The sequence below is a fragment of the Crotalus tigris genome, unplaced genomic scaffold (assembly GCF_016545835.1).
Source record: "Crotalus tigris isolate CLP2741 ecotype Arizona unplaced genomic scaffold, ASM1654583v1 scf7180000017773.841730, whole genome shotgun sequence".
In the NCBI taxonomy this organism is placed as follows: Eukaryota; Metazoa; Chordata; class Lepidosauria; order Squamata; family Viperidae; genus Crotalus; species Crotalus tigris.
In genome coordinates this window covers 613,691-637,383 of record NW_024096624.1, presented here as the reverse complement: position 1 = coordinate 637,383, position 23,693 = coordinate 613,691, and the positions used below count along the sequence as shown (strand labels likewise).

The following is a 23,693-nucleotide window of genomic DNA, read 5'->3' as shown; positions in this document are numbered from 1 at the left end:
CAGCTGCCATGTGCTTGGCTGCGTGGGCCGCACCCAGGGGTGACTTTCCTCTGGGGGGGGGTTGCTGGTGAGGAATGGGCTGCGAGGGGAGGCGGGTCTGGGGCGACAGTGTGCGTGCCCACAGAGAGGGCTCCGAGTGCCGCCTCTGGCACTCGTGCCGTAGGTTCGCCACCACTGCACTAAAGCAATTTGACAAACTTCTGATTGGGGAAGGAATTCCCTTTCAGTGATAGAAAGCCTATGTCTATGACAGCCAGAAATAACTAATAATTTTATTAGCTTCATCTTTAGCAATTACTACATTTAGCAATAGCAGTAACACTTAGACTTATATACCGCTTCATAGAGATTTACAGCCCTCTCTAAGTGGTTTACAGAGTCAGCCTATTGTCCCAACAATCTGGGTCCCCATTTGCTAGCCTTATTCTTTACTTTGCAATAACAAAACTTCTGAGTACAGGAATACATCCAAGATAGTTTATTCTTTTTTTTAAAAAAAATCGTATTTATCTGTTTGATTTACACAAAAGATTCCCACTTCCTCTTTACAACCACCCATAAGCCTCTTAGCACAGCTTCCCAAGTATAAAATACAGCACATCCTCTGCAATGTTTGGAGATGCCAAATTTAGGATGAAGAATAAAAACCTGATGCTATTTCCACCACAACTTCTCAGCTAGTTTTAATGCAATATCTGAATTTCAGATAAAAGAGGTGGAATGAGGAACCTGCTGACTGATCTGTCCATCTGAACAGAGGCTTCAACTGTGCGTACAGGATTCAGTACGTTCATCAACACAGGACAGATTGGTGAATAGAATATCTGCTTAACTTCAACAGTGGTCTCCCTTCCAGGCAGAACAGGAACAAGTGAAATCACAGCATCTTTGTGCTGGAGTTACAGGGTTGAGTCCCGTTGAAACATCTGAATATTTGACACTGGTTTTAAAAAACAAATGGCAACCCCATGAGGGAATATGATATTCCCTTGATATCAGATTGGGCACATTGCCAGATCAAAATAGGGTGATTTGGTGTGCTGAACTCATCATGTTAGGGCCAAACTAATCACAATATGGGTTAATGCAATGTATAAACCCAGCTTCTGCATAGAGAGCTGTCTTCATTCACACATGGATAGAAAAACACCTTGAATTACACCTATAAAAACCACACGTCTTATTAGAACAAGCCAGCCTGAACTTAAGCTATACATTAGCAGTTTCTATAAAACTAAAATGAAATACTGTCTCTTCTTTTTGCACCCGTTGAGCTGAGAGGGTCAAGCCATTTAAAGAATAAAAATGATAACTGCTTAACGCTTTTTTTTATATATCCTTCTCCAACGAGGTGCACTCTAGATGTAATGGGCTCCAATTTCCATCATTCCCCAGATAGGTCTCAGGAGGATAGTAGCAAGGGTTTAAATAGTTGGATGATGCCACATTGTAGATAGTCTGAAACTAGTACTCCCTTGCACCTTGAAGATTCAGTATCCAACCATGCAGGGAACGAATTATGCATCCCTTCATTTTTAATAACTTTGCATCAACAACTCATTGGCCTCAAGTGGTTCCTTTTAGTTTAGTGAGATGGCTTTGCCCCTGCTATTTCTATTTTCCCAAAGCATTTTATTGGACTTCTACCCTATTTCGTGCCAGTGTTATCCCAGTTAGGGTGTCACTCCTGCCAGAGAGAGTTGATGAAAGGTGACACTTAAACTGAACCAATGACCTTTTTTTCTTGCTGTTCCTTTTTGTTAAGTTTCAAATCTCTTTTTGGCTGGAAAGGGATAATAAGGCAGGCATCTCTGTTTTCCTTCTCTCTGTATCTTGTATCCATTTCAAAGTAATGGGAGGAGAGATATTCCTGCCTTTTTGTTTGGTCCACTTCCCAACAAACTTATTCAGAAGAACGTGGAGTGCAAGCCATGTCTTCAGGAACTGTGTTTCTGACGCTTCCAGAAGCGTTTGACATCTGAATGGCCGGCGGGAGTCACCACCATGAGACGCTTGGCTGGGTTCTCAAAAACGAGGACCCCAAGTTCCTTGGCATGGTTACGGAGCAGCTCAAAGTCCACCTGGGATAAGAACTGGTTGTATAGGACACCTATGAGAAAGAATTGGGAAAAAAAGATGATCAGGAAGCCATTCAAGGAGAGGTTGCTGGGAAAGTAGCGTGGAAAAGAGACAGGGGCAGCAATATGTGGTAAAAGAGGAATAAAGATGGAAGAAATATACAAAGAATGAAATCCAAACTCAGACCAGGAAGTCTACGAGGCTAAGGCAGTATATTTTGATTTTGGCAAATTTAAGATGTGTGGATTTCAATTCCCAGAATTCCACAGTCAGGCTGTGGAATTCTGGGAGTTGAAGTCCATACATCTTAAAGTTACTAAGGTTGAGAAAAACTAGTCCAGGGGTAGGCAACCTTGGCTCTTTTATGACTCGTGGACCTCAACTCCCAGAATTCCTAAGCCAGCATGGCTGGCTCAGGAATTCTGGGAGTTGGAAGTCCACGAGTCATAAAAGAGCCAAGGTTGCTAGTCTAAGGCTAAAGAAAGTAGAGATGAAGGTGAGCAAGAACTGCAGTCAGTGGCCAAACCTGGTGCCTCTCTGATATATAGGTAGTCCTCCATTTATAACCATTCGTTTAGTAAGCATTTGAAGTTACAGCATCACTAAAAAAGGACTGTTCCTTACACTTATCGTAAATGCCGGCGTATAAGGCGACTTCCGCGAGTGCTGAAATCGGTGCCAAAGACGGGGGTCGTCTTATACGCCGAGTCGTCTTATACGCCAGAAATACTGGTAGTTTCCGGCGTATAAGACGACGTTCTAGGAATGCAGCTCGGCGATAAAGACGGGGGTCGTCTTATACGCCAGGTCGCCTTGTACGCCGGCATATATGGTATTGCCATCCTGGCATCCCCGTGGTCACATGATCAAAATTCAGGCGCCTGGCAACCAGCATGTATTTATGAAGTTGCAGCATTTCAGGTTTACATGATCTCCATTTGCAAGCTTCCCAGCAGGCTTCCAACAATGGAAACAACTGCATTTGCTTAATGACCATATGATTCACTTAACAACTGTGGTGATTTGCCTTAAACACTGGAGCAAATCAGGTCATAAAATCGAGTGCAGCTCACTTAATAACCACCTTGCTTAGCAATGGAAATTCTGGTCTCAGTTGTGGTCGTAAGTCGAGGACTACATCTGTATCGGAATAAAGTTAAGACTACATCTGTATCGGAATAAAGTTAAGACAGTCCAACTAATGGCAACACTGGAGTTCAGCACATTTGGAGAGGAGACCAGGCTGGGGAACAGGCCAAACTATAACTGACCTAGTTTGACATCCTATTAGATCAGGGGTCCCCAACCCCCGGTCCGTGGACCAGTTCCGGTCCGTGGCATGCCAGCAACCGGTCTGCAAAAACAAGCAAAGCCTCATCTGCCAGATGCAGGCAGCACACAAAACTACACCCCCTCTGGTCTGCAGAAAAACCTCTCTCCACAGAACTGGTCTTTGGTGCCCAAAAGGTTGGGGACCTCTGTATTAGATTCTTCTCATGGTTATCGCTTCCTCTCCTGACACCCTGTCCCATCTCTCGAAGATGCTCACCCTCAGAAAAGCGCAGTCTGTCCCGTTCCAGCTCCCACAGCCGGATCTGATCTGTGATTGTGGGGGGCAGCACAGGGGTCTGTGGGGAGGAGAGTGGAAAGGTTACAGACAGAAAAATACCTATTTGCTAAAGAGCAGAAAAAAACAATCTCCCCACTGCATTTTTCTCTAGAATTGACCAAGCCCTGCTTTCCCCAACCTTTGGATCCATTATTTCACATTTTGGATCAGGGTTAAACAACAGGAGGCCTAGCAACCTTCCTTTATGCATAATTTCATTTTCAGGTGCCAGTAACTTTCAACTTTTTAACCGACACAAGACCAATATATTTTTAGAAACTTAATTTTGTGGTTCCAGGGATGCCGTTTGGGGTGCTTGAGTGCTGCGTTAGCATAAATATTGCACCAGCTTTATTAAAGTAGAAACTTAGAAAGAGTGCAGAGAAGAGCAACAAAGATGATCAGTGGACTGGAGGTTAAAACATATAAGGAACGGTTGCTGGAATTGGGTATGTCTAGTTTAATGAAGAGAAAGACCGGGGGGGGGGGGAGAGGACATGGTAGCAATGTTCCAACATCTCAGGGGCTGCCACAAAGAAGAGGGAGTCAAGCTATTCTCCAAAGCACCCGAAGGCAGGACAAGAAGCAACGGATGGAAACTAATCAAGGAGAGAAGCAACCGAGAACTAAGGAGAAACTCCCTGACAGTTAGAACAATTAACCAGTGGAACAACCTGCCTCCAGAAGCTGTGAATGCTCCAACACTGGAACTTTTTAAGAAGAGACTGGACAGCCATTTGTCTGAAATGATAGGGTTTCCTGTCTGAGCAGGGGGTTGGACTAGATGACCTCCAAGGTCCCTTCCAACTATTATTATTATTATTATCAATCATCGCACAGTCAGCCAGATGTTCAGACTGGATTTGGCATTTTGTCTACCTATCGAGTCCTTACCCAGGACCTGGGATAGGCAGATGTGGATGTTTGATGGTATTACAGATATCGTCGCAGGATGGAAGCAGTTCTTAATAAGGCCGCCTTTTGCAATTGACTAATAGCAAATTTGTCAATGCCAATGGTGTTCAAGTGGTGCTCCAGTTGTTTTGGGATTACACCCAAGGAGCCTATTACTATTGGTACTACCCTTGCTTACTTTTGCCACAGTCTTTCTATTTCTATTTGTAGGTATTTGTATTTTGTTATCTTCTCCAGTTCTTTCTCTTCTACTCTGCTATCTCCAGGCACTGCCACGTCCACTAGACTTTTTTGTCTTTCTTATCGACAATTGTTAAATCTGGGGTGTTATGTTGCAGGTGCTTGTCTGTTTGAATTCTGAAGTCCCAGAGCAGTTTAATTTTATCATTTTCTATGACTTATTATTATTATTATTGTCGATCATCGCACAGTCAGCCAGATGTTCAGACTGGATTTGGCATTTTGTCTACCTATCGAGTCCTTACCCAGGACCTGGGATAGGCAGATGTTTGATGGTATTATTATTATTATTATTATTATTATTATTATGTAAACTATTACAAAGAGCAACATTTTTCTTCAACGTCACATTGGGTCCTTCATCTCCTGTGGTCATTTCCTCACCTGTTTTAGCATCACAGCATGAGCTCTTGTCCGTAGGAAATGAATGATCTGTAGCAAAAGAGGATCATGAACATACTCATGTTTTATTTGGGACTCCGTCATTGAAGTTTCAGCCCCCCACCCAACCAGCCGAGAAAAGCAGAGCACAACTCCGACGTCCCCTTTAAACCTATCCTCACCTGATCGGCCGTGATGCCATTGGCAATGGCCTGCTGTGTGCTCTCTCGGGTGACCTGAGCCACCACCAAGTTAGGGAAGCGATACAGCATCTCAGAGAAGAGGGCAATTAGTGCAATCTGTAGTTCTGAATCTGGAAGTAAGCACAGAGAGAAGGAAATGTAACATTTTAAAACAAGGTTTCTCAAGCTCAGCCACTTTAAGGTGTGTGGACTAAAAAAACCCCCAGAATTCCCCGCCAGTGTGCTTGGCTGAGGAACTCTGAGAGTCGAAGTCCACACACCTTAAAATGGCTGAGCTTCAGAAACACTGCTTTATAATAGATGAGCAGCTGTCCCCAGCCTGGTGTCCTTTAAATAGTTCAGTGTTTCTCAGTTTTGGCCATTTTATTGTATGGGCTATACCAAGGGTCTTCAAATTTGGGCCTTTTATGACTTGTAGACTTCCATTCCCAGAATTCCTCAGCCAGCCATGCTGGCTGAGGAATTCTGGGAGTTGAAGTCCACAAGTCATAAAAGGGCCAAGTTTGCAGACCCCTGGGCTATAAACCCCAGAATTCCTCAGCCAGTATTGCCCCTCCCCCCTGCCCAAGGGGGCAAATTAATACTTAATTTTGGATTACATATTTTGGCTCAAAGTTTAATCTAAAAGATGCCTTTTAAAACAGAGGAATGGAAAGTAAGTATTTTCAAATAATGGAATCTCCCCTGTTTAATGTATTTAATGGAGTGTATTTAATGGGGTGGTCCCCACGCTTTCTTTCAGAAGTTGAATTATATCAGGATAGCAGACAATTTAAGAAATATTGTCCTATGTCACATGAAGAAAGTGATTGTGGCTAAATAGTCTTTTCCCTCAGTCTGTAAAGCAAAAGCTCAGCCCTGTGTTATACAGCCAAGAGAATTTTTTTTCAAATGGGTTGGAAGCACCGATTACCAATTCTGAATTAGAAGAGGGATGAGCCTACATCAGACCTGTGTATGCATAGATCCTGTAGTTTGTCTCCACCACGATGAAGCCTTGATTATGGGTGTCCACGGTGGTACCTGAGATGCCGGAGGAAAGATTAATAGCTAAGCGGGTGGGATAGTAACGCCTGGATTTTCTCTGTAAAGAAAGAAGAAAAGACATTAGTAACAAGTTTCTGGCAAGTTCAGAGTTGCCTAACAGTACATCTTTCAGAAGAAAAAAAATCTACAATTTCAGTTCACAAACTCCAGATTCTTGAAGAAATTCCTAAATGTTCTAATACAGCAGTGTTTCCCAAACTTGACAATTTTAAGGCATGAGGACTTCAACTCCCAGAATTCCACAGCCAGCAACGCTGGCTGTGGAATTCTGGGAGTTGAAGTCCACATGCCTTAAAATTGTCAAGTTTGGGAAACACTGTAATACAGTGATGGCAAACCTTTTAGAGACCAAGTGCCCCAAAACTGGCCCCGCCCCTGCTCCTCCCTGCCCTCCCCATACCACCTGCCCGCAGAGCCACTCACCGCCTCCAGGGCTCACCGCAGATCGCTCAGGCAGCCCAGCAGTGCCATGGCGGCCATACCCTCTGCCCGCGGTCCACAGCATCAACTGTGCATGATGGGGCGTTGTCAAGCCCCTGGGCTCGACATGAACCGGTGGCGGGAGGAACGGAATAGCTGGCGGCCAGCCGACATCCATGCGCCGGCACAGCTGACCCCTGTGTGCCGCCCGAATCCTGAAGACCAGCTGGGTGTCGGAGAGGCCGCCCCCCACCGTGGCTGCCTCCCCCTTATTGCCGAGCACCGGGGAATCTCAACGGCCAGCTAGACGTCGGAGGTGGAAAGGACAATTGACAGGCATGAGGGCAGAGTCTTGTCTACACTGCCTGGCTGCCATGTCCTTGGCTGCACTGCTCCGTGTGGGCCACGCTTGGGGGTGACTCTCCTCCAGGGGGGCTGGTGGTGAGAGGGGGGTTGTGGGGGGAGGCGACGCTGGGGCAACGGCACGTGTGCCCACAGATAGGGCTCCGAGTACCGCCTCTGGCACGCGTGCCATAGGTTCTCCACCACTGCTCTAATATCTAATATAAAAAAGACAATTTGTCTTTTTTAAAAACTTTGGTTCAACTCCTCATATAATTCCCCTACTGTTTTATACCTTTCTTTGAAACACCAGGCCAAATTCCCGGAGATGCTGAAGGAAATTCAGAAGAGAATCACTCATTCCTTCCACAGAATAATCCTGAGAACAAAGAAATTGGAAAAGAATTTGTTCCCAGGCAAGTACATTATAGGAACATCTTGATCAATTAGTGCTTAAGGACCAGTAGGTGAATTGCTCTGAATAGTCAACCAGATCACATTGGGAGGCACTGCAAGAATTCTTCTGCTGATTTACCTGTTAAGAGTCAACTATTGAGCTTGCACTTATTAAAGGATGAATGCATATAAGCCAACACATGTCTGGGCAGATATCAGCCATGCTTTGTTTTCTGAGCAATTAGAATATGCTTGTAATGTCATAATTTAAATTGAGCATTTAGCAAAGGCACTATTTCTGCACTGAATAAATGCCTATTTTCAGCCACTTAATAATAATAATAATAATAATAATAATAATAATCATCATCCTGGGTAAGGACTCGATAGGTAGACAAAATGCCAAATCCAGTCTGAACATCTGGCTGACTGTGCGATGATCGATAATAATAATAATAGTAATCCAATCTGAACATCTGGGTGACTGTGCGATGATTGATAATAATAATAATAAAGTTGGAAGGGACCTTGGAGGTCATCTAGTCCAGCCCCCTGCTCAGGCAGGAAACCCTATACCATTTCAGACAAATGGCTGTCCAGTCTCTTCTTAAAAACTTCCAGTGTTGGAGCATTCCCCGCTTCTGGAGGCAGGTTGTTCCACTGGTTAATTGTTCTCACTGTCAGGAATTGCTCCAATTTTCTAGGTTCTATGCTTGCAAGACCCTGTGCCTTTCAGCTTCACCCCCTCAAAGGTTATTGTTTAGCTTAGTAATGTAATATAATCTAGATGTGAAACTTTAATTAGGGTTAATTCAAGGAGCAGTTACCCCCTAACTGCAGCTATAGGGTTAGTTTCATGAACCAACCTTGTGCACAGCAGTCCTTTCATTCATGATGATTAGCAAAGCCAGATTTTTTACTCCATTCATAACCTCTGCTTTCTTCATCACTAAATTCATTTCCAAATTTTTCTCCTTAAGCTTTTGCCTAACAAGGGAGTTTCCTCCAACGTTACCCACACAAAAAAAACACTGTAATATGCGGGTCAGTCTATGCTTCAATGACTGGCTCAAAGTGATCCAGTGCTTTGGTGATCAAGCAGGGACTTGACACCAAGTCTCTTTTAAGTCTACTTAAGCTACTGCAAATGGAGACTGCCAGTCCTCATATTCAAGATTAACCCCATTCTTCTGTTCTATAGACGACTTTGCCCATCACTGATAAATAGATAAGAAACACAAGTGGTTTTGTTGACATGACTAGTTGTAAAAAATGGTCTCTTGAAAGTCACTGGAAAGAGCTTTATAAATGGAAAGGGAACACCTCTGCCCCCAAGACATTCTGAAGGCATTGCAAAAGGCTACGAAGCCTCCATAGATAGCAATGATGCAGTTGCAATTGAAATATCTCATATTCTATTAGTACACGGCTAGGCCACCTGGACTCTTTCATTACTCGTGGACTTCAACTCCCAGAATTCCTGAGCCAGCCATGCTGAGGGGAAAGGGAGAGGTTTCCAAGCTGAGCCATGCTGGCTCAGGAATTCTGGGAGTTGAAGTCCATGAGTCATAAAAGAGCCAAGGTTGCCTACCCCTGGTCTAGGATATTGCAAAGGTCAGCAAATTGATCAGAGGGACACATATAAATGAATCAAGAGATTAATGTTAAACAATGACAATAAAGTTGGGATATTGTAAACAAGATGGGTGGAATGAACAGAGAGATGATCCCAAGCTGGTACTGTTCTTAGATGGTCTAATTATGGGACTTTTCTCTTCCTATATCTTTTTTCTTCCTTTTATAGAGTGTCCTAAACTTCTGCAGAACACCACATTGGCAATAATTACTCTACTTGCCTATTGACTTAATATATAACCCAACTTCTCACCAACGAACGTTGCTCATACAGTAGATAAGAGAGAGGTTCCTTCTTCTACCCTTCTCACCTTGCCAAGTGTGGAGAAGCTGAGCTGAAAGAGAAAGGAAAGAATCTCCACCAAGTCCATGCCCCTGGTCTGTAGAGTGATGCAAAAAAAAAAGGGGTGGGGGGGGGTGGGGAAAGGAATTAGAAGCAGAAACAAGAAAAGGGTAGAATAACCAGAGCTGAGATGGCACCGTTTCTCCTCACCTCTGCTGACTGGAGATACTGGAGCATGAAGTACCACAGCTGCGATGAAGTATCCAGCAACAGGAACTGGAAGCCAGAGGATGTGATGCAGGGAGGTTCCCCAGGCTCACTACTGGGGGGAAGAAGAAGAGTAACTCAAGAAAAAAATCCAGAAAAGAAAAAATTTGTTCTTGGTTTTGCAAAGTTGTACCCAAGTTGCACATGGTTCACAGTGATGGTGGCTACTGTTCCCTGAGGCTACAGGGGACTGATAGGCTATGTATCCTGCCATTATCTGAGTGTTCATGTCTGACAAAATAAGGACCTTGGCGGTCTTCTAGTCCAACTTCCTGCTCAAGCGGGAGACCCTAGACCAGTGGCTCTCAACCTTCCTAATGCTGCGACCCTTTAATACAGTTCATGTTGTGGTTAACCCCACCCTAAGGGCTCTCCAAGCGCACACTGACACCGCCCACTCACCCGCCGCACCCGGGGCTCAGCGTGCCTCGCCTGTTCTCGCCTCACTTCCAAAGGTCGCCAGCCTGCCCAGCTCCAGCTGGCCGGGGAGGGGGGGGCAGGAAGGCCGCTCTGCCGGCTCTGCCCAGCCTGGTTGGAGAAGCACCCAGGCAGGGAGAGGGGGAGAGAGAGAGCCAAAAGGGCAACAATGCTGGCAGAGCTTAGTTCAGCTTCCTCCGCGGAAAGGGCCGCGAAGCAACACAGCTTCCCTTAGGACAGTGGTTCTCAACCTTTCTAATGCCGCAACCCCATAATACAGTTCCCCATGTTGTGGTGACCCCCAACCACTTATACATCACCAGGTGCCAGGGGCGTGGCCAAAGAAAAGGGGGAAAATGGCGGACAGCCTTGTTTGGCGACCCCCGTGAAATGATTGTTCGACCCCAAATGGGGTCCCGACCCATAGGTTGAGAACCACTGCCTTAGGAGATGCTCGACGGAAACGAATCCGGCGCTGCAACAGCCTCCAGCTCGAAGCCGTGCGGAGTGGATAGAGGAGCGATGTCTTGGTTCCTAAGACCATCGGAAATATGTGTTTTCCAATGGTCTTAGGCGACCCCTGTGAAAGGGTCGTTCGATCCCCAAAGGGGTCGCGACCCACAGGCTGAGAAACGCTGCCCTAGACCATTTCAGACAAATGGTTGTCCAATCTCTTCTTGAAAACCTCCAGTGTTGGAGTACCCACAACTTCTGGAGGGTGTTCACTGATCAGCCATTCCACTGATTAATTGTTCTAACTGTCAGGAAATTTCTTCTTGTTTCTAGTTTGGGTCTCTCCTTGATTAGTTTCCATCCATTCCACTGGTGTATGTGTGTGTGTGTGTGTGTGTGTGTCCATACTAATTACTGTGCCTCCCATCTTTCCCTGGTACCAGTCACCCAGCCCTTTGTAGGAGTTTCGCCATCCCTTGTTCACAGGGATATGAGTTATGGCAATGTAACACACCAATTGCCTCATCCTACATAAGCCTACAATTGTGTGCAAAGTTAACCTGGGCAATGAATTTATGACTCAGTATGTTGTCCAAACTCCACCTCTCCCCCAAAAATGTACTCAATATTTGTGTATACTCCATTTCTGTAGTACTATAACCTTCCACAATGGCTGTTGAAAAAAAGAAATGATTGGAAATCTGGCTGGGCAAGAAATAAATATACCAATTTTTTTAAATCTGACATTTAAAATTTTAAAATCTAAACGTTATGATGATTCTTGCGCTCTGCATGCAAAATATCAGTCTCCTCACTTTATATAGACCAGGGGTCTCCAAATTTATAGCTGACTTGAAATCTACAAGTCTTAAAGTTGCCAAGTTTGGAGTTCCTTGATCTAGTCCAGTGGTTCTCAACCTGTGGGTTGGGACCCCATTTGCGGTCGAACGACCATTTCACGGGGGTCGGCAAACAACGCAGTCCGCCATTTTTCCCCCCTTTTCCTTAGCTGTGCTACTCCCTTTTATTCTATTGGCTTTTGAAAGCCAATAGAATAGACTCTCTTGAATAGAGTCTAATTCTATTGGCTTTCAAAAGCCAAGAGGAATTGTCCAGGCTGTCTCTGCCCTGCGGAGCCCGCCAAAAGTCCCATTTTGCAAACGGTGCTTCACTAGTTGAGTAGTCCTCGACTTACGACCGGTTGAGTAGTCCTCGACTTACAACTGGTTGGGGGTCACGGCATTAAAAAGGTTGAGAACCACTGATCTAGTCAAGCCTGACCAGGATTTTTTTTTTTTTAAAAAAAGGATACCTACTCATCAGTTGCTCAAGACCACTCCCTAGGAAGGTCCTAACCCAGTGATGGCGAACCTTTTAGAGACCGAGTGCCCAAAAACCGGGCTGCTCCCTGGCTCGGCCTCGCTTTGCCCCCTGCTCCACCTGCCCGCAGGGCCACTCACCACAGATCGCCCCAGGCTGCCTTGCAGTTCCATGGCGGCCAGCCCTCTGCCTGCATCTCGCAGCATCATCTGCACATGATGGGGCGCGAGGGCGGCGTCTTGCCCCTGCTGCCATGTGCTTGGCTGTGCTGCTCTGCGTGGGCTGCGCCTGGGGGAGCCTCTCCTCCGGGCAGGCTGCTGGTGAGGAGGGGGCTGTGGGGGGAGGTGGGGCTGGGGCAACGGCGCACCTGCCCACAGAGAGGGCTCCGAGTGCCGCTTCTGGCACACGTGCCATAGGTTCGCCACCACTGTCCTAACCCATAGTTAGAACCTCTGCAGTATATCATGATCAGAGGGAAAAGATATTGTCTGAATACAACCCCTGTCTTTCTGCACAGAGGTCCTTTTCTCCTAATATCAAATCTGAGGATTCTCAACTGTTCTTAAAACAGACACTGGGCTTTTTTTTAAGAAGGGGACGACAGAGAATGAGATGGCTGGATGGAGTCACTGAAGCAGTAGGTGTGAACATAAATGGACTCCAGAAGATGGTAGAGGACAGGAAGACCTGGAGGAACGTTGTGCATGGGGTCGCGATGGGTCAGATACAACTTCGCAATTAACAACAACAACTCTTTCTCTCTGTGACACTTACCTCTTCATCAGGCCAGCTTCAATCAGCAGCTGAGCCAGGTCCTGACTCACCGCTGCACTAGGAGAGCCTACCATGAAATGCAGGATGACCTAAATGGGACAGTGCAGAGAAAGAGAAGAGAATTGCGATGCCTGTGGAACTATGTCCACAATGGTGTTTGGTAAAGTCAGTTCATTGTGGGCTATGCACCATATGTAAGAGCCGAGGTGGCGCAGCAGTTAGAGTGCAGTACTGCAGGCCCCTTTAGCTGACTGTGTTCAGCAGGTCAGCGGTTCAAATCTCACCGGCTCAAGGTTGACTCAGCCTTCCATCCTTCCGGGGTAGGTAAAATGAGGACCCAGATTGTTGGGGGCAATGTAAATATATATATATATACATTGCTTACTGGTGTACACCGCTTAGAGAGTGCTTGCACTTAAAGCGGTATATAAGTCTCATAAATAAATATGCAAAGGCCACCTGGTCAGAGGAGATTCTACGAATGGTTGTAACTCCATTCATCATTACTGCGTGTATTTCTTTGATGGGCAGAATTCTAGGACAGACCCAATTGAGGGATCCTGGTTTTTAACGGCAACTACTCTCAGTTGAAATTATATGAAGTATAAAGTAATAGGCCACTGCAAATGCTACTAAAAGACCATACGGACCACATAAGGTAAAGGGAGAGTTAGTACGGAATTGAGAGAGAAACATGGATCCCCTGGTGTAAAGGAAACATAATGGTGGAAACACACCATTTTAAATTCTCAGGTTCCAAGAAAATTTAAAGTGCTAAGAACAATGTTAACCAAAGCATATCAGAAGATCTTCTTTCTGCAGGATTAATCTGCTATTTTACCCAAAAGGAAGGCTTTTGAACTAGACCAGGGGTAGGCAACCTTGGCTCTTTTATGACTCAGGGACTTCAACTCCCAGAATTCCTGAGCCAGCACAGCTGGCTCAGGAATTCTGGGAGTTGAAGTCCATGAGTCATAAAAGAGCCAAGGTTGCCTACCCCTGAACTAGACCCAGGCAAGGAAGGAGAGGAAGCAGCAGTCTTGGTTGACTTTACTGGCAAGCGGTAGGAGAGCACTGCAACGAAGTCAGTCTTTTTAAGGTAGTCCTTGACTTATGACCACAATTGGCATCAGAATCACTATTGCTAAGCCAGATGGTTGTTAAGTGAGTCATGCCCAATTTTATGATCTTTTTGCCATAGTTATTAAGCATATCTCTACAGCTAAGTTGTTAAGCAACTCTGGCTTCTCCCCGTTCACTCTGCTTCTTGGAGACCACCTGTAGAGATCACAAATGGCAATCATATGACCCTGGGATCAACCATCCGAAATACATGCCAGTTACTAAGTGTCCAAATTTTGATCACATGACTGTGAGGATGCTGCAACAGTTGTGTGAGGGCTGTGGGTAAGTCACTTTTTTTGTTGTAACTGTCAGATCTGCCCTCATTTCCCTCAGCTTCACCTTGCTTGCTGCCAGCCTGCCATGGGGGGTGGCGGGGGACGGACGGATGGACGAGCTATGTGTGTGTGGGAACACCGACCGCTCATCCAGAGACCCCATCTCAAGGTCAAAGCCTGGGAATGAAATGGAACGTCTCACCAACTAACCCGCTACAGTAGAGACCATTCCCAAAACACTTTATTCGAACCTAATTGGACAATGGAGGACTTGCAAGGGGAGAAACAAGATGGAGGAAAAGTTAATGGGGGAACTTTAGCAACTAAATCTCAGTTCTGGCTCTGCTTTGCTGTAATCCACTTGGCTTTTAGTAAAAGTATACTTTTCCTTATGAATGGAGCCGAGAGTCTTTCTTTCCTAAAAAGTCACGTTGGGGCAGGTGCGTCAGTAACTTTGAATAGTCACTAAACAAAAGACTTTAAGGCTGTAAGTCAAGGACTACCTGTAATGCAGCACATAATGAATCAGGCTACTGAGAGAAGGCAAAATGCTCACCTCCCACCTTTCTTCTGCATACTTATCCAAGGATGGGACATCTCGGGCATGCTTATCTGGGCCCAGTTGGCTAGTATCATCAGACCAGGCTTTACCTCTGTGGACACAGAATTGAGAAGCAAGAAACTCCATTATTATGAGAAAGTAGGATAGCACTAGCAATGCCCTCATCCATGACACAAGAGTACCGTATTTTCTGGCATATAAGATGACTTTCTAAAGCATTCAAATCGGCTCTGAAGTCGGGGGTCGTCTTATACGCCGGGTCGTCTAATACGCCGGAAAATACGGTATGTGTAAGGATTCTTCATCTAGATCACAATGGGTCTTTTGTAGATACCGGGTGCAAAAGTTAACTCCTTCCCTGATTTCTGAAGGAAATAGTAGCACCTAACCACCAAATATTGTTGGTTGAAGCTCTTCAAAATATTCTGTACTACATAGCCCAATTGTCAACGCTGCTAACATCGGATGTTCTTGCTTTGACAACAGATGGAGATGCAGCCATTTTCCTTCTTATGTTTTACTCTTAGAATTAGAATTGGAATTAGATGATACTGGGGGGGGGGAGGAGAAGGAATGTATATGGGAGTTAGTTAAACATAACAATATTGTAATAGTGTGAGAACTAAGGTTTTTTGAAATGGTGGGTTGGAGAATAGGAGGCAAAGCCTGCATTTCAAACTAATTGGAGAATGCGATTTATCTGTTAATTAGAGGAGGGATATGTGCTGGATACTATGTGCTCAAGGGAGTGGAATTCAGATTTTGACTTTGCTATGTACGTGCTGATGCTATGCTATTCGAATAAAGATTCTTTAAGGTAAACAATGCCTCGAAGTTCTTTGAAGAGTTTCATCTGTCAGAACCATGACACCAATAATGCTGCATGCTTTGAAGATTCCCTCAGATTACATTGATTTTAATGGTTTGTTTTGCTCTCCATGGCCACGAGGAAGCAACAGGAAACACATAGTGTGCAAATCCCAATCACTGTTAGGTTGTGATCATTTTTGTTACCTTTTCTTTAGTTATTGTTTAATGCTGCTTTAATTATGTATTGTTGCTAGATGCATCTTATATAGTTTTCTTTCTATACCACCTAGAATCTTTGGGTTGGGCGAAATATAAATAAAATGTGTGTGCTAGCATGAACATTCACACTACACTACGGCTTAAAGTGACCGTGAAAACCATACCTATGCACAGCAGGAAGGCAAATCTTTCCAAAGCATAATTTTCAAGTCCTTTTGCTGGATCATATAAAAAGAGGCACAAAATTTGACCCACATTTGCACTTGACCCATTATCCCAAAGGTGCTTTTCTGAAAGGCAACTGGAAATTTTTATTTTCCTTCAAGACATTTTGCTTTTCATCCAAGAAGCTTCTTCAGTTCAGCTCTTCTTGGATGAGAAGCGAAATGTTTTCAAGTAAACAAACCAAGAACGTCCAATTGCCTTTTGGAAAAGCAGCTTCGGGACAACCATGACCTGGATGACTGAGAATCTCTTATAGACATCTGACCCCATAATACAGTGATGGCGAACCTTTTAGAGACCGAGTGCCCAAACCGCAACCCAAAGCCCACTTGTTTATCGCAAAGTGCCAGGGCCACATCAGCATTGTGGTGCCCTGGAGGGGGGGGGCAGGAAGGCGCCTCTGAGTGCCGCCTCTGGCACGGAAAACCCGGGGGCACAAAATGGGCCACCGTGCTGCAAGGTGCAAAAACGGTCGCCACGGCACCACGGGGTGCAAATACAAGGCACTGCACCATGCAAGAACGGGGCAGGGCTAGTGAGTATCACACAGGCCCTAGCCCTGCCCCATTTGCAGTGTGTGCATGCTTATGGCCCTGTGCGCGCATGCACCCTTGTAAAATGCTTCCCCCTCCCTTTTCTTCCACTCCACCAATCGACAATGGTTGGTGACCTCTACTCTACCACCTCTACTCAAGCTTGCTAGTCAGCCACTTTGCCTCCTTTGTGCTGGGCGGGGCTCCTGCTCCGGGTGGCGGTGGCAGCCTAATGGACCTGCTGCTGGTGACAGTGGCACATGTGCCAACAGAGAGGCCTCTGAGTGCCGCCTCTGGCACGCTTGCCATAGGATCGCCACCACTGCCATAGTAGCTAGTTTGCTCCCCGTCTGTGAAGTGGGAGGGTCCCAAAATACACCCTTTTCAGAAGTCTGAAACCATCTCCATCTTCATCAGTGCAGTAATTTCTATGAGCCTCTGCCTCCACTCTCCAATCTTAAGAATCTGGACGGCCTTCACTCACCCTCCCAAGAGAGCGATGCGCAGATTTTCCTTGAAGATGGGGTTCAAGACGATCCCTTCGAGGCCCCCTGGAAGCAGCTGTGTGTGCCAAAGGCGCAGTCCCAGCAAGATATCCGAGCTCTCCTCTTGTTCCCTGAAACAGAGCCCATCATGAATTTGGGAAGTGTAGTTCCTTAATTAAGGTAGTTAATTAAGATTAAGACAACTAAGAGTAATTACGGTAGCGCCTTAATCTACCAAGAAGAAAACAACACTCCCACCGACACTGATAGGTCTATAAACACTGACTGTATATAAACAGACAGCAAATCCCACTCCTTTCTAGCACTGATGATATTATCTAGTTGGGTAATGAAACGTCTGCAAGAAAGCAACCAAGCTCAGAGAGCACCAAGGACTCCAGAGGTCAACCCTGACTTACAAATATTCTCTTCTATTAGTATGTTGCTACTGTTGTGGCTTTTGAGGGTTTTTTTTTTCTTATTTTAATCCTAATATGTTAGATGTCTCGAGTTGTCATGGTAAATAAGGCGGTGAAGAAGTTTATTAAATAAATGAAAATGAGCTTTATTTATACCAGCCAGCCATGTTGCTACTTACGGAATGTCTCCATGCAAAGTATACATTTAATCTTACAATGTTCATTTGAGCAATAATCATATTTTTAAAAAAACTTTGCTAGACAAACTTACTTGACATATTCCTTCTTCACCCACAGGACCATGGCTGCTTGACGAAGAGGCTGTTCCAGAAAAAGCATCCGCATGACATAATTTTTGGCCAACCCAGGCAGCTCCCTGAGAAGAGAAGAATGTAAGGTCAGTGCCACAAACAAGTTGCTTTTTTTTCATAGCCAGGCAAGGTCTGCCAAAGTCTATGTCAGCTGCCACCTTAATGCTTGCTTGTGCTTCAGCTATAGCAGGGGTAGGCAACCTTGGCTCTTTTATGACTCGTGGACTTCAACTCCCAGAATTCCTGAGCCAGCATGACTCAGCTTGGAAACCTCTCCCTTTCCCCTCAGCATGGCTGGCTCAGGAATTCTGGGAGTTGAAGTCCATGAGTCATAAAAGAGCCAAGGTTGCCTATTTATTTATTTATTTATTTATGAGACTTATATACCGCTTTTAAGTGCAAGCACTCTCTAAGCGGTGTACACCAGTAAGCAATGTATATATATATTTACATTGCCCCCAACAATCTGGGTCCTCATTTTACCTACCCCAGAAGGATGGAAGGCTGAGTCAATCTTGAGCCGGTGAGATTTGAACCGCTGACCTGCTGAACACAGTCAGCTAAAGTGGCCTGCAGTACTGCACTCTAACTGCTGCGCCACCTGGGCTATAGTGACAGACTGCCATGTACTAAGGCAGATATCAAACACAAGGTCCAGGGGCCGGATGTGGCCCGCGATGTGGTTTCATGTGGCCCGCGAAGCCATTCTGGAAACAGTGAGGGAATGGACCCCACTGCCTTGGCCCCGGCTCAGGCCGTCCGGGAGCCAATGTACAATTTTGTGATGGCCATCTATGCTGAAACACATTCAGTCTTAGCTCCACAAGGCCATCTGGAAACAGTGAGGAACCAGCCCCTGCTGTATCGGCCCCGTCCCCTGGGTGCATGCTGGGGAGGTGTCACCCTTTGTGAGGAATGAAGAAATGCACCATCGCCTGGAAGTGGCCAACAAATGGCCCTCACCTACTTCACATATCTGGCTTGATGGGCTCCGGGGGAAGGGTTTCAGCAGACTCCTCCAGTGGACCATGCCTTGGCGTTTGCCCCTGGTCCCACCCCCTTCAGCCAGAGACCTTCAGATCTGTCCCACTCCTGCCCAGGCCCCCACAGGCACCCTTGACGCGAACGATGTAGAGCTAGCCATGCCCATGCAGTAGGCCACACCTACTCCAGCCATGCCCACGCAGTAGGCCACACCCACCCTGGCCACACCCACCTGGCCCCCTGAGGACAACAGCAGTGCTGATGCTGCCCTCAATGAAATTGAGTTTAACACCCCTGAACTAAGGGGAAGGGAGAAGGCAAGGGGGGAAATGAAACTGAATGTAGATCTCTTTGAGAGGCTGCTTCAAGTTCACCCGGCATACCAGCTGCATACCATCCTGAGCTTGGACTGGTTGTTACGAAAACATCCTGCCTGAACCTGACTACTTGTGTGTGTATGTGGGGGAGGGTAGACAATGGAAGGTAGCTAAGGGAGGGAAAAGTTGAACTTAAATGATTTTGGCATATGATTCTCAGTTCTGGCTATGCATTACTGCAGTGCACGTGGCTTCTATTAACACTACTTTTCTCAACAAATGGAGCCAAGGATCGTTTCTATTTAGAGGTTTAAGTGGTGGCAGGTCTGACAGCCTATTTGGCAAAAACCCTGGGTCCAACATCAGGAACCAGGAACCAGTTATTGCCTAGGAAATGTGGCTTCAAATACATAAAGTTAATGCATTTGGATTTTTAATCTCCAATCTGATCCCCAGCTGGCCAAAATTCTAATACAGTGGTTCTCAACCTTTCTAATGCCGCGACCCCATAATACAGTTCCCCATGTTGTGGTGACCCCCCAACCACTTATACATCACCGGGTGCCAGGGGCGTGGCCAAAGGGGAAAAAATGGCGGACAGCCTTGTTTGGCGACCCCCGTGAAATGGTCGTTCGACCCCAAATGGGGTCCTGACCCACAGGTTGAGAACCACTGTTCTAATACTTGAGGACATACGAGATTCTCCCTTACCGCAGGACAGCAAGACAAGTGGCAGGATGATTATACAGCCGATCCAGAATCCCAGGGCTAAGACCTCGCAGGTATTCGTGAAGGTTCTTGCATTTTAGCTGCACTCTCTGGAGTTTCATCACTGACTCCGTCATGACAGCTGCCCTTCATCACCGGGACATTTTTCTGCAGAGGCTGTGACAGTTGGAAGAAAAAAAACATCTGGTGAATTCAGTAACACAATATGCTCACTGTGAACGGAACTAGCACTGGGATAAGCGCAAAGCCACATTTTCCAGGAAAGTCTGTGAATTAAAGCAAGCACCCAGAAATCTGTGGTGTAATATTTAGGATCACCTGTTCCTATACAACTCAGCTTACAACCATTTGTTTAATGACCATTTAAAGTTACAATGGTAGGGGAAAATGTGATTTCGACTGGTCCTCACAGTGTGTCAATATCCAGTTTGAGAATTTGTCTGAAATGGTATAGGGTTTCCTACCTGAGCAGGGGGTTGGATTAGATGACTTCCAAGGTCCCTTCCAACTTTATTATTATCCAAATAAAACCCCAGGTTCATTCCATTTCGAAAAATCTTACTGTTTATTTTGAATACACGGAATGGTAATGTCAAAGCAAAACTAACTCTGAGGTTCCCAGACACCAGTTCATAGAATTAAACAATAATTTCTCCAGACAAACCCCCACCCTCTCATGTAGTCCATGTAAACAATTTCACTTTGTTATAGGAACCATCCGCTTCCTCTTCACACCTGCTGCAGTGTCCTTGGAAAGGTTTCATGCTCTTACGGTGTTCAGTTGGATTGTAGAGATTTCGTTTCTCCATCTAACCCAGGAGTAGGCAACCTTGTCTTTTATAACTCGTGGACTTCAACTCTCAGAATTTCTGAGTCAGCTATGCTGGCTCAGGAATTCTGGGAGTTGAAGTCCACGAGTCATAAAAGAGCCAGTTGCCTACCCCTGATCTAGCCCATTCTAAAGCAACCCGTTCCCCCCTTTACTCTATTGGCAAGTTGACACGAAGAGGCACGTAGCTGCCAAAGTTTCATTCTTGACACAGTGATAATCACTATAGCACCCTCATGATTAAAATTTAGGCGGTTTGCAACCAGCATATATTTGTGATTGTTGCAGGATCCTGGGATCATGCGATCATCATTTGCAAAACTTTTGTCAGTCAACTTCTGATGAGCAAAATCAATGAGGGAAGTCAGTGTTGCTTAACAACCACATGATTCATTTAACAACTGCAGTGATTCACTTAACAACCATGGCAAAAAGGCCATAAAATTGGACACCACTCATGTAACAACTACCTTGCATAGCAATGGAAATTCTGGTCCTGATTATGGTTGCAAGTTAAGGACCACCTATATGGGAAATTTGACACAGTATTAATAAGAGGGAACCATTTACAACGTCTTGAGAGACTTAACTTTTTTTCTAGGCTAATTCCCCATAAAGAAAATGCCCCAATAAATAGCAAATGTATTGCTGCCTGAGTGTTCTTCTGGTGGTTTTGCTTCCAGATGCAATATGGCAAGTGAAACTTTCAACAGATGAGGAGAAAAGTTTTAATTTTAAAAGAGGGAGTCTAGAAAACACAAGCTACAATTTGCATGCAAAAGATTCCTGCCAATTTCTGGTTGTTGTTTTTTTTTCCCCCTCAGGAAGAGAAGCAGAATGAAGGATCTGTTTGCAGATTTCTCTGTTTTAAATGACATGACTCTAGATCAGTGGTTCTCAACCTGTGTGTCGGGACCCCATCTGGGGTCGAATGACCATTTCACAGGGGTCGCCAAACAACGCAGCCCGCCATTTTTTCCCCCTTTTCCTTAGCTGTGCTACTCCCTCTTATTCTATTGGCTTTTGAAAGCCAATAGAATAGACTCTCTTGAATAGAGTCTAATTCTATTGGCTTTCAAAAGCCAATAGGAATTGTCCAGGCTGTCTCTGCCCTGCTGAGCCCGCCAAAAGTCCCATTCTGCAAACGGTGTTGCACCAGTTGAGTAGTCCTCGACCTACGACCGGTTGAGTAGTCCTCGACTTACGACCTGTTGGGGGTCACGGCATTAAAAAGGTTGAGAACCACTGCTCTAGATGTCACCAAATCACCCATGAAGTATCAGTTCAATAGCTTGGAAATGGTCTTGCTCAGTGTTTTTCAAACTCAGTATTTTGTGTGAACATCAACAGGTTGGGGAATTCTGAGAATAGAAACCCACACATCTTAAAGTTGCTGAGGTTGAAAAACACTGATCTAATGCTATGTAAAAAATTAATGCCAGAATAGCCACATGCTCATGTCTTTGAAAAGCTATTAAGACCTGACTCTTGGCGTGTCTTCAGGACTTGATAGACTAACTTTTATTTATTTATTGTAACAAAGCAATACTTCATCTTTAAAAAGAAAATTACAAAAAAAATCAAAAGAATGAATTAAAATACATACTAAGAAGGAAAAGAAAAGAAAAAAACCCTCTAATATACTGGATTACCAATAAATTTGCTAATATAATCTGAACAATACAAAATATTATAAGATATCACAGAGTATCTGCCGTAGAAACATACTGCTGCACCCTTTGATTAGTAAAAAATATTGCCTTTTCCAAAACAGATCACAACCCTTTCTTCGCCTCTTGAAGAATACCACTTTCCTAATTTCTTAATATAATTCTTTTTGCACCATGCTCCACTCGATACAGCCATAACGGGGGAATGGATAGGTTAATTCGTTCCTAATTAAGGGTTGTGGTTACAATATCAGAAGCTATATATACCTTTTAAGATAGATGGATTTAGGCATGAATGGATGACAAAAAGGAGAATACATGATTAGATCTCTATCTAGCCAGAGATAGATATTAGACAATAGGCAGAAATAGATAAGGATAGAAAGACAATGTAGAAATAATAAAAATAGAAAAAAGATACATACATACTGTACATGTATGTACAGTACATACTGTACATACATACGTGCACAACAGACAGAGGTAGGAGGACAGAGATTTCCAGTGGGGAAAAGTCTCTATATGTATTGCTGCTAATTAGAATAGAATAGAGCTGGAAGGGACCTTGGAGGTCTTCTAGTTCAGCTTCCCCCCCCCCCCCGTTCAAGCAGGAGCACCTATACCATCTCAGACAAGAGAATGTCCAGTCTCCTCTTAAAAACCTCCAGTGATGGAGCGCCCACGATTTCTGAAGGCAAGTTGTTCCACTGATTAATTGTCCTTACTGTCAGGAAGTTTCTCCTTCATTCCAGATTGCTTCCCTCTTTGAACAGTTTCCAACCATTGTTTCTTGTCCTGCCCTCTGGAGAATAATTTGACTCCCTCTTCTTTGTGGCAGCCCTCAAATAATGTGCCTACTTGGTGTAATTTGGGAATCATATATCTTTATCTGCTTTCTTTTTCAATGGAGTGCTGCAGCGGGTATCTACACTGCTCGGAATTTCCTAGGATTGGAGCGATTTACCAACCCAGTAAAGAAATCCACACGGCTTCTAGATCTCCCTATACTTTCTCACGCTGCTTCTCCGGAGACCCCGGGATGAAGCCCAGGTCGGGAGAAGCCCCTCCAGCGCTTTATTCTTAGACGGGGCGGCGCTTTCAACATGCCAACCCGCCCCTCCCCAGACCCCGCGCGAAGGCAGCGCGGCTCCTCCGGTTTCCCCAACCCGGGTGCTGCAAGGCGCTTGCATGTTCCGATCCAAAGGTCTCACCTTCAACAGAGGAGACGAGGAGAAGAACCGCGGCGCCACCTCCACGCCAGCCGGCCCTCCCGACGAGCAGGAAGCGCTCGGCACACTCCACCTCTCGGCGTCGGCCCCTTTTCCTGTGTGAGTTGCATGTCGGGAGCGCGGAAAAAGGCCCCGTTGCAAGAGGTAAGACTGGTTTTGAATGTGTTCCGGATCGTGGTTTGGGGGATAT

At 45.3% G+C, this 23,693-nt stretch overlaps 2 protein-coding genes across 7 annotated transcripts in view; one reads left to right on the top strand and one right to left on the bottom strand.

The window, feature by feature from the left end:
* Positions 1 to 463: 463 nt before the first annotated feature.
* Positions 464 to 23,614, bottom strand: GTF2H4 (general transcription factor IIH subunit 4). Of its 4 annotated transcripts, none has more exons than XM_039341895.1 (14): positions 23,486 to 23,614; positions 19,758 to 19,931; positions 17,706 to 17,810; positions 17,015 to 17,146; positions 14,738 to 14,834; positions 12,782 to 12,870; positions 9,761 to 9,872; positions 9,579 to 9,647; positions 7,532 to 7,615; positions 6,379 to 6,511; positions 5,407 to 5,537; positions 5,228 to 5,275; positions 3,629 to 3,707; positions 464 to 2,110 (listed from the first exon to the last, which is right to left on the bottom strand). In XM_039341895.1, exons 2-14 carry the CDS (start codon positions 19,889 to 19,891, stop codon positions 1,938 to 1,940), a joined length of 1,386 nt encoding a protein of 461 aa, XP_039197829.1. In that variant the 5' UTR covers positions 19,892 to 19,931; positions 23,486 to 23,614; the 3' UTR covers positions 464 to 1,937. The 4 variants fall into 4 exon arrangements, with proteins under 4 accessions (XP_039197829.1, XP_039197831.1, XP_039197830.1 ...); XM_039341897.1 differs by having other exon boundaries at positions 9,579 to 9,602; XM_039341896.1 differs by having other exon boundaries at positions 9,761 to 9,869.
* Positions 23,509 to 23,693, top strand: part of VARS2 (valyl-tRNA synthetase 2, mitochondrial) — a 43,529-nt gene continuing 43,344 nt past the window's right edge. For 2 of the 3 annotated variants that reach the window (XR_005556487.1, XM_039341892.1), the window contains exon 1: positions 23,509 to 23,647. The gene's annotated coding sequence lies outside the window, so the exon portion shown is untranslated. The remainder of the gene's footprint in view (positions 23,648 to 23,693) is intronic. The other variant, XM_039341894.1, reaches the window with a different exon arrangement.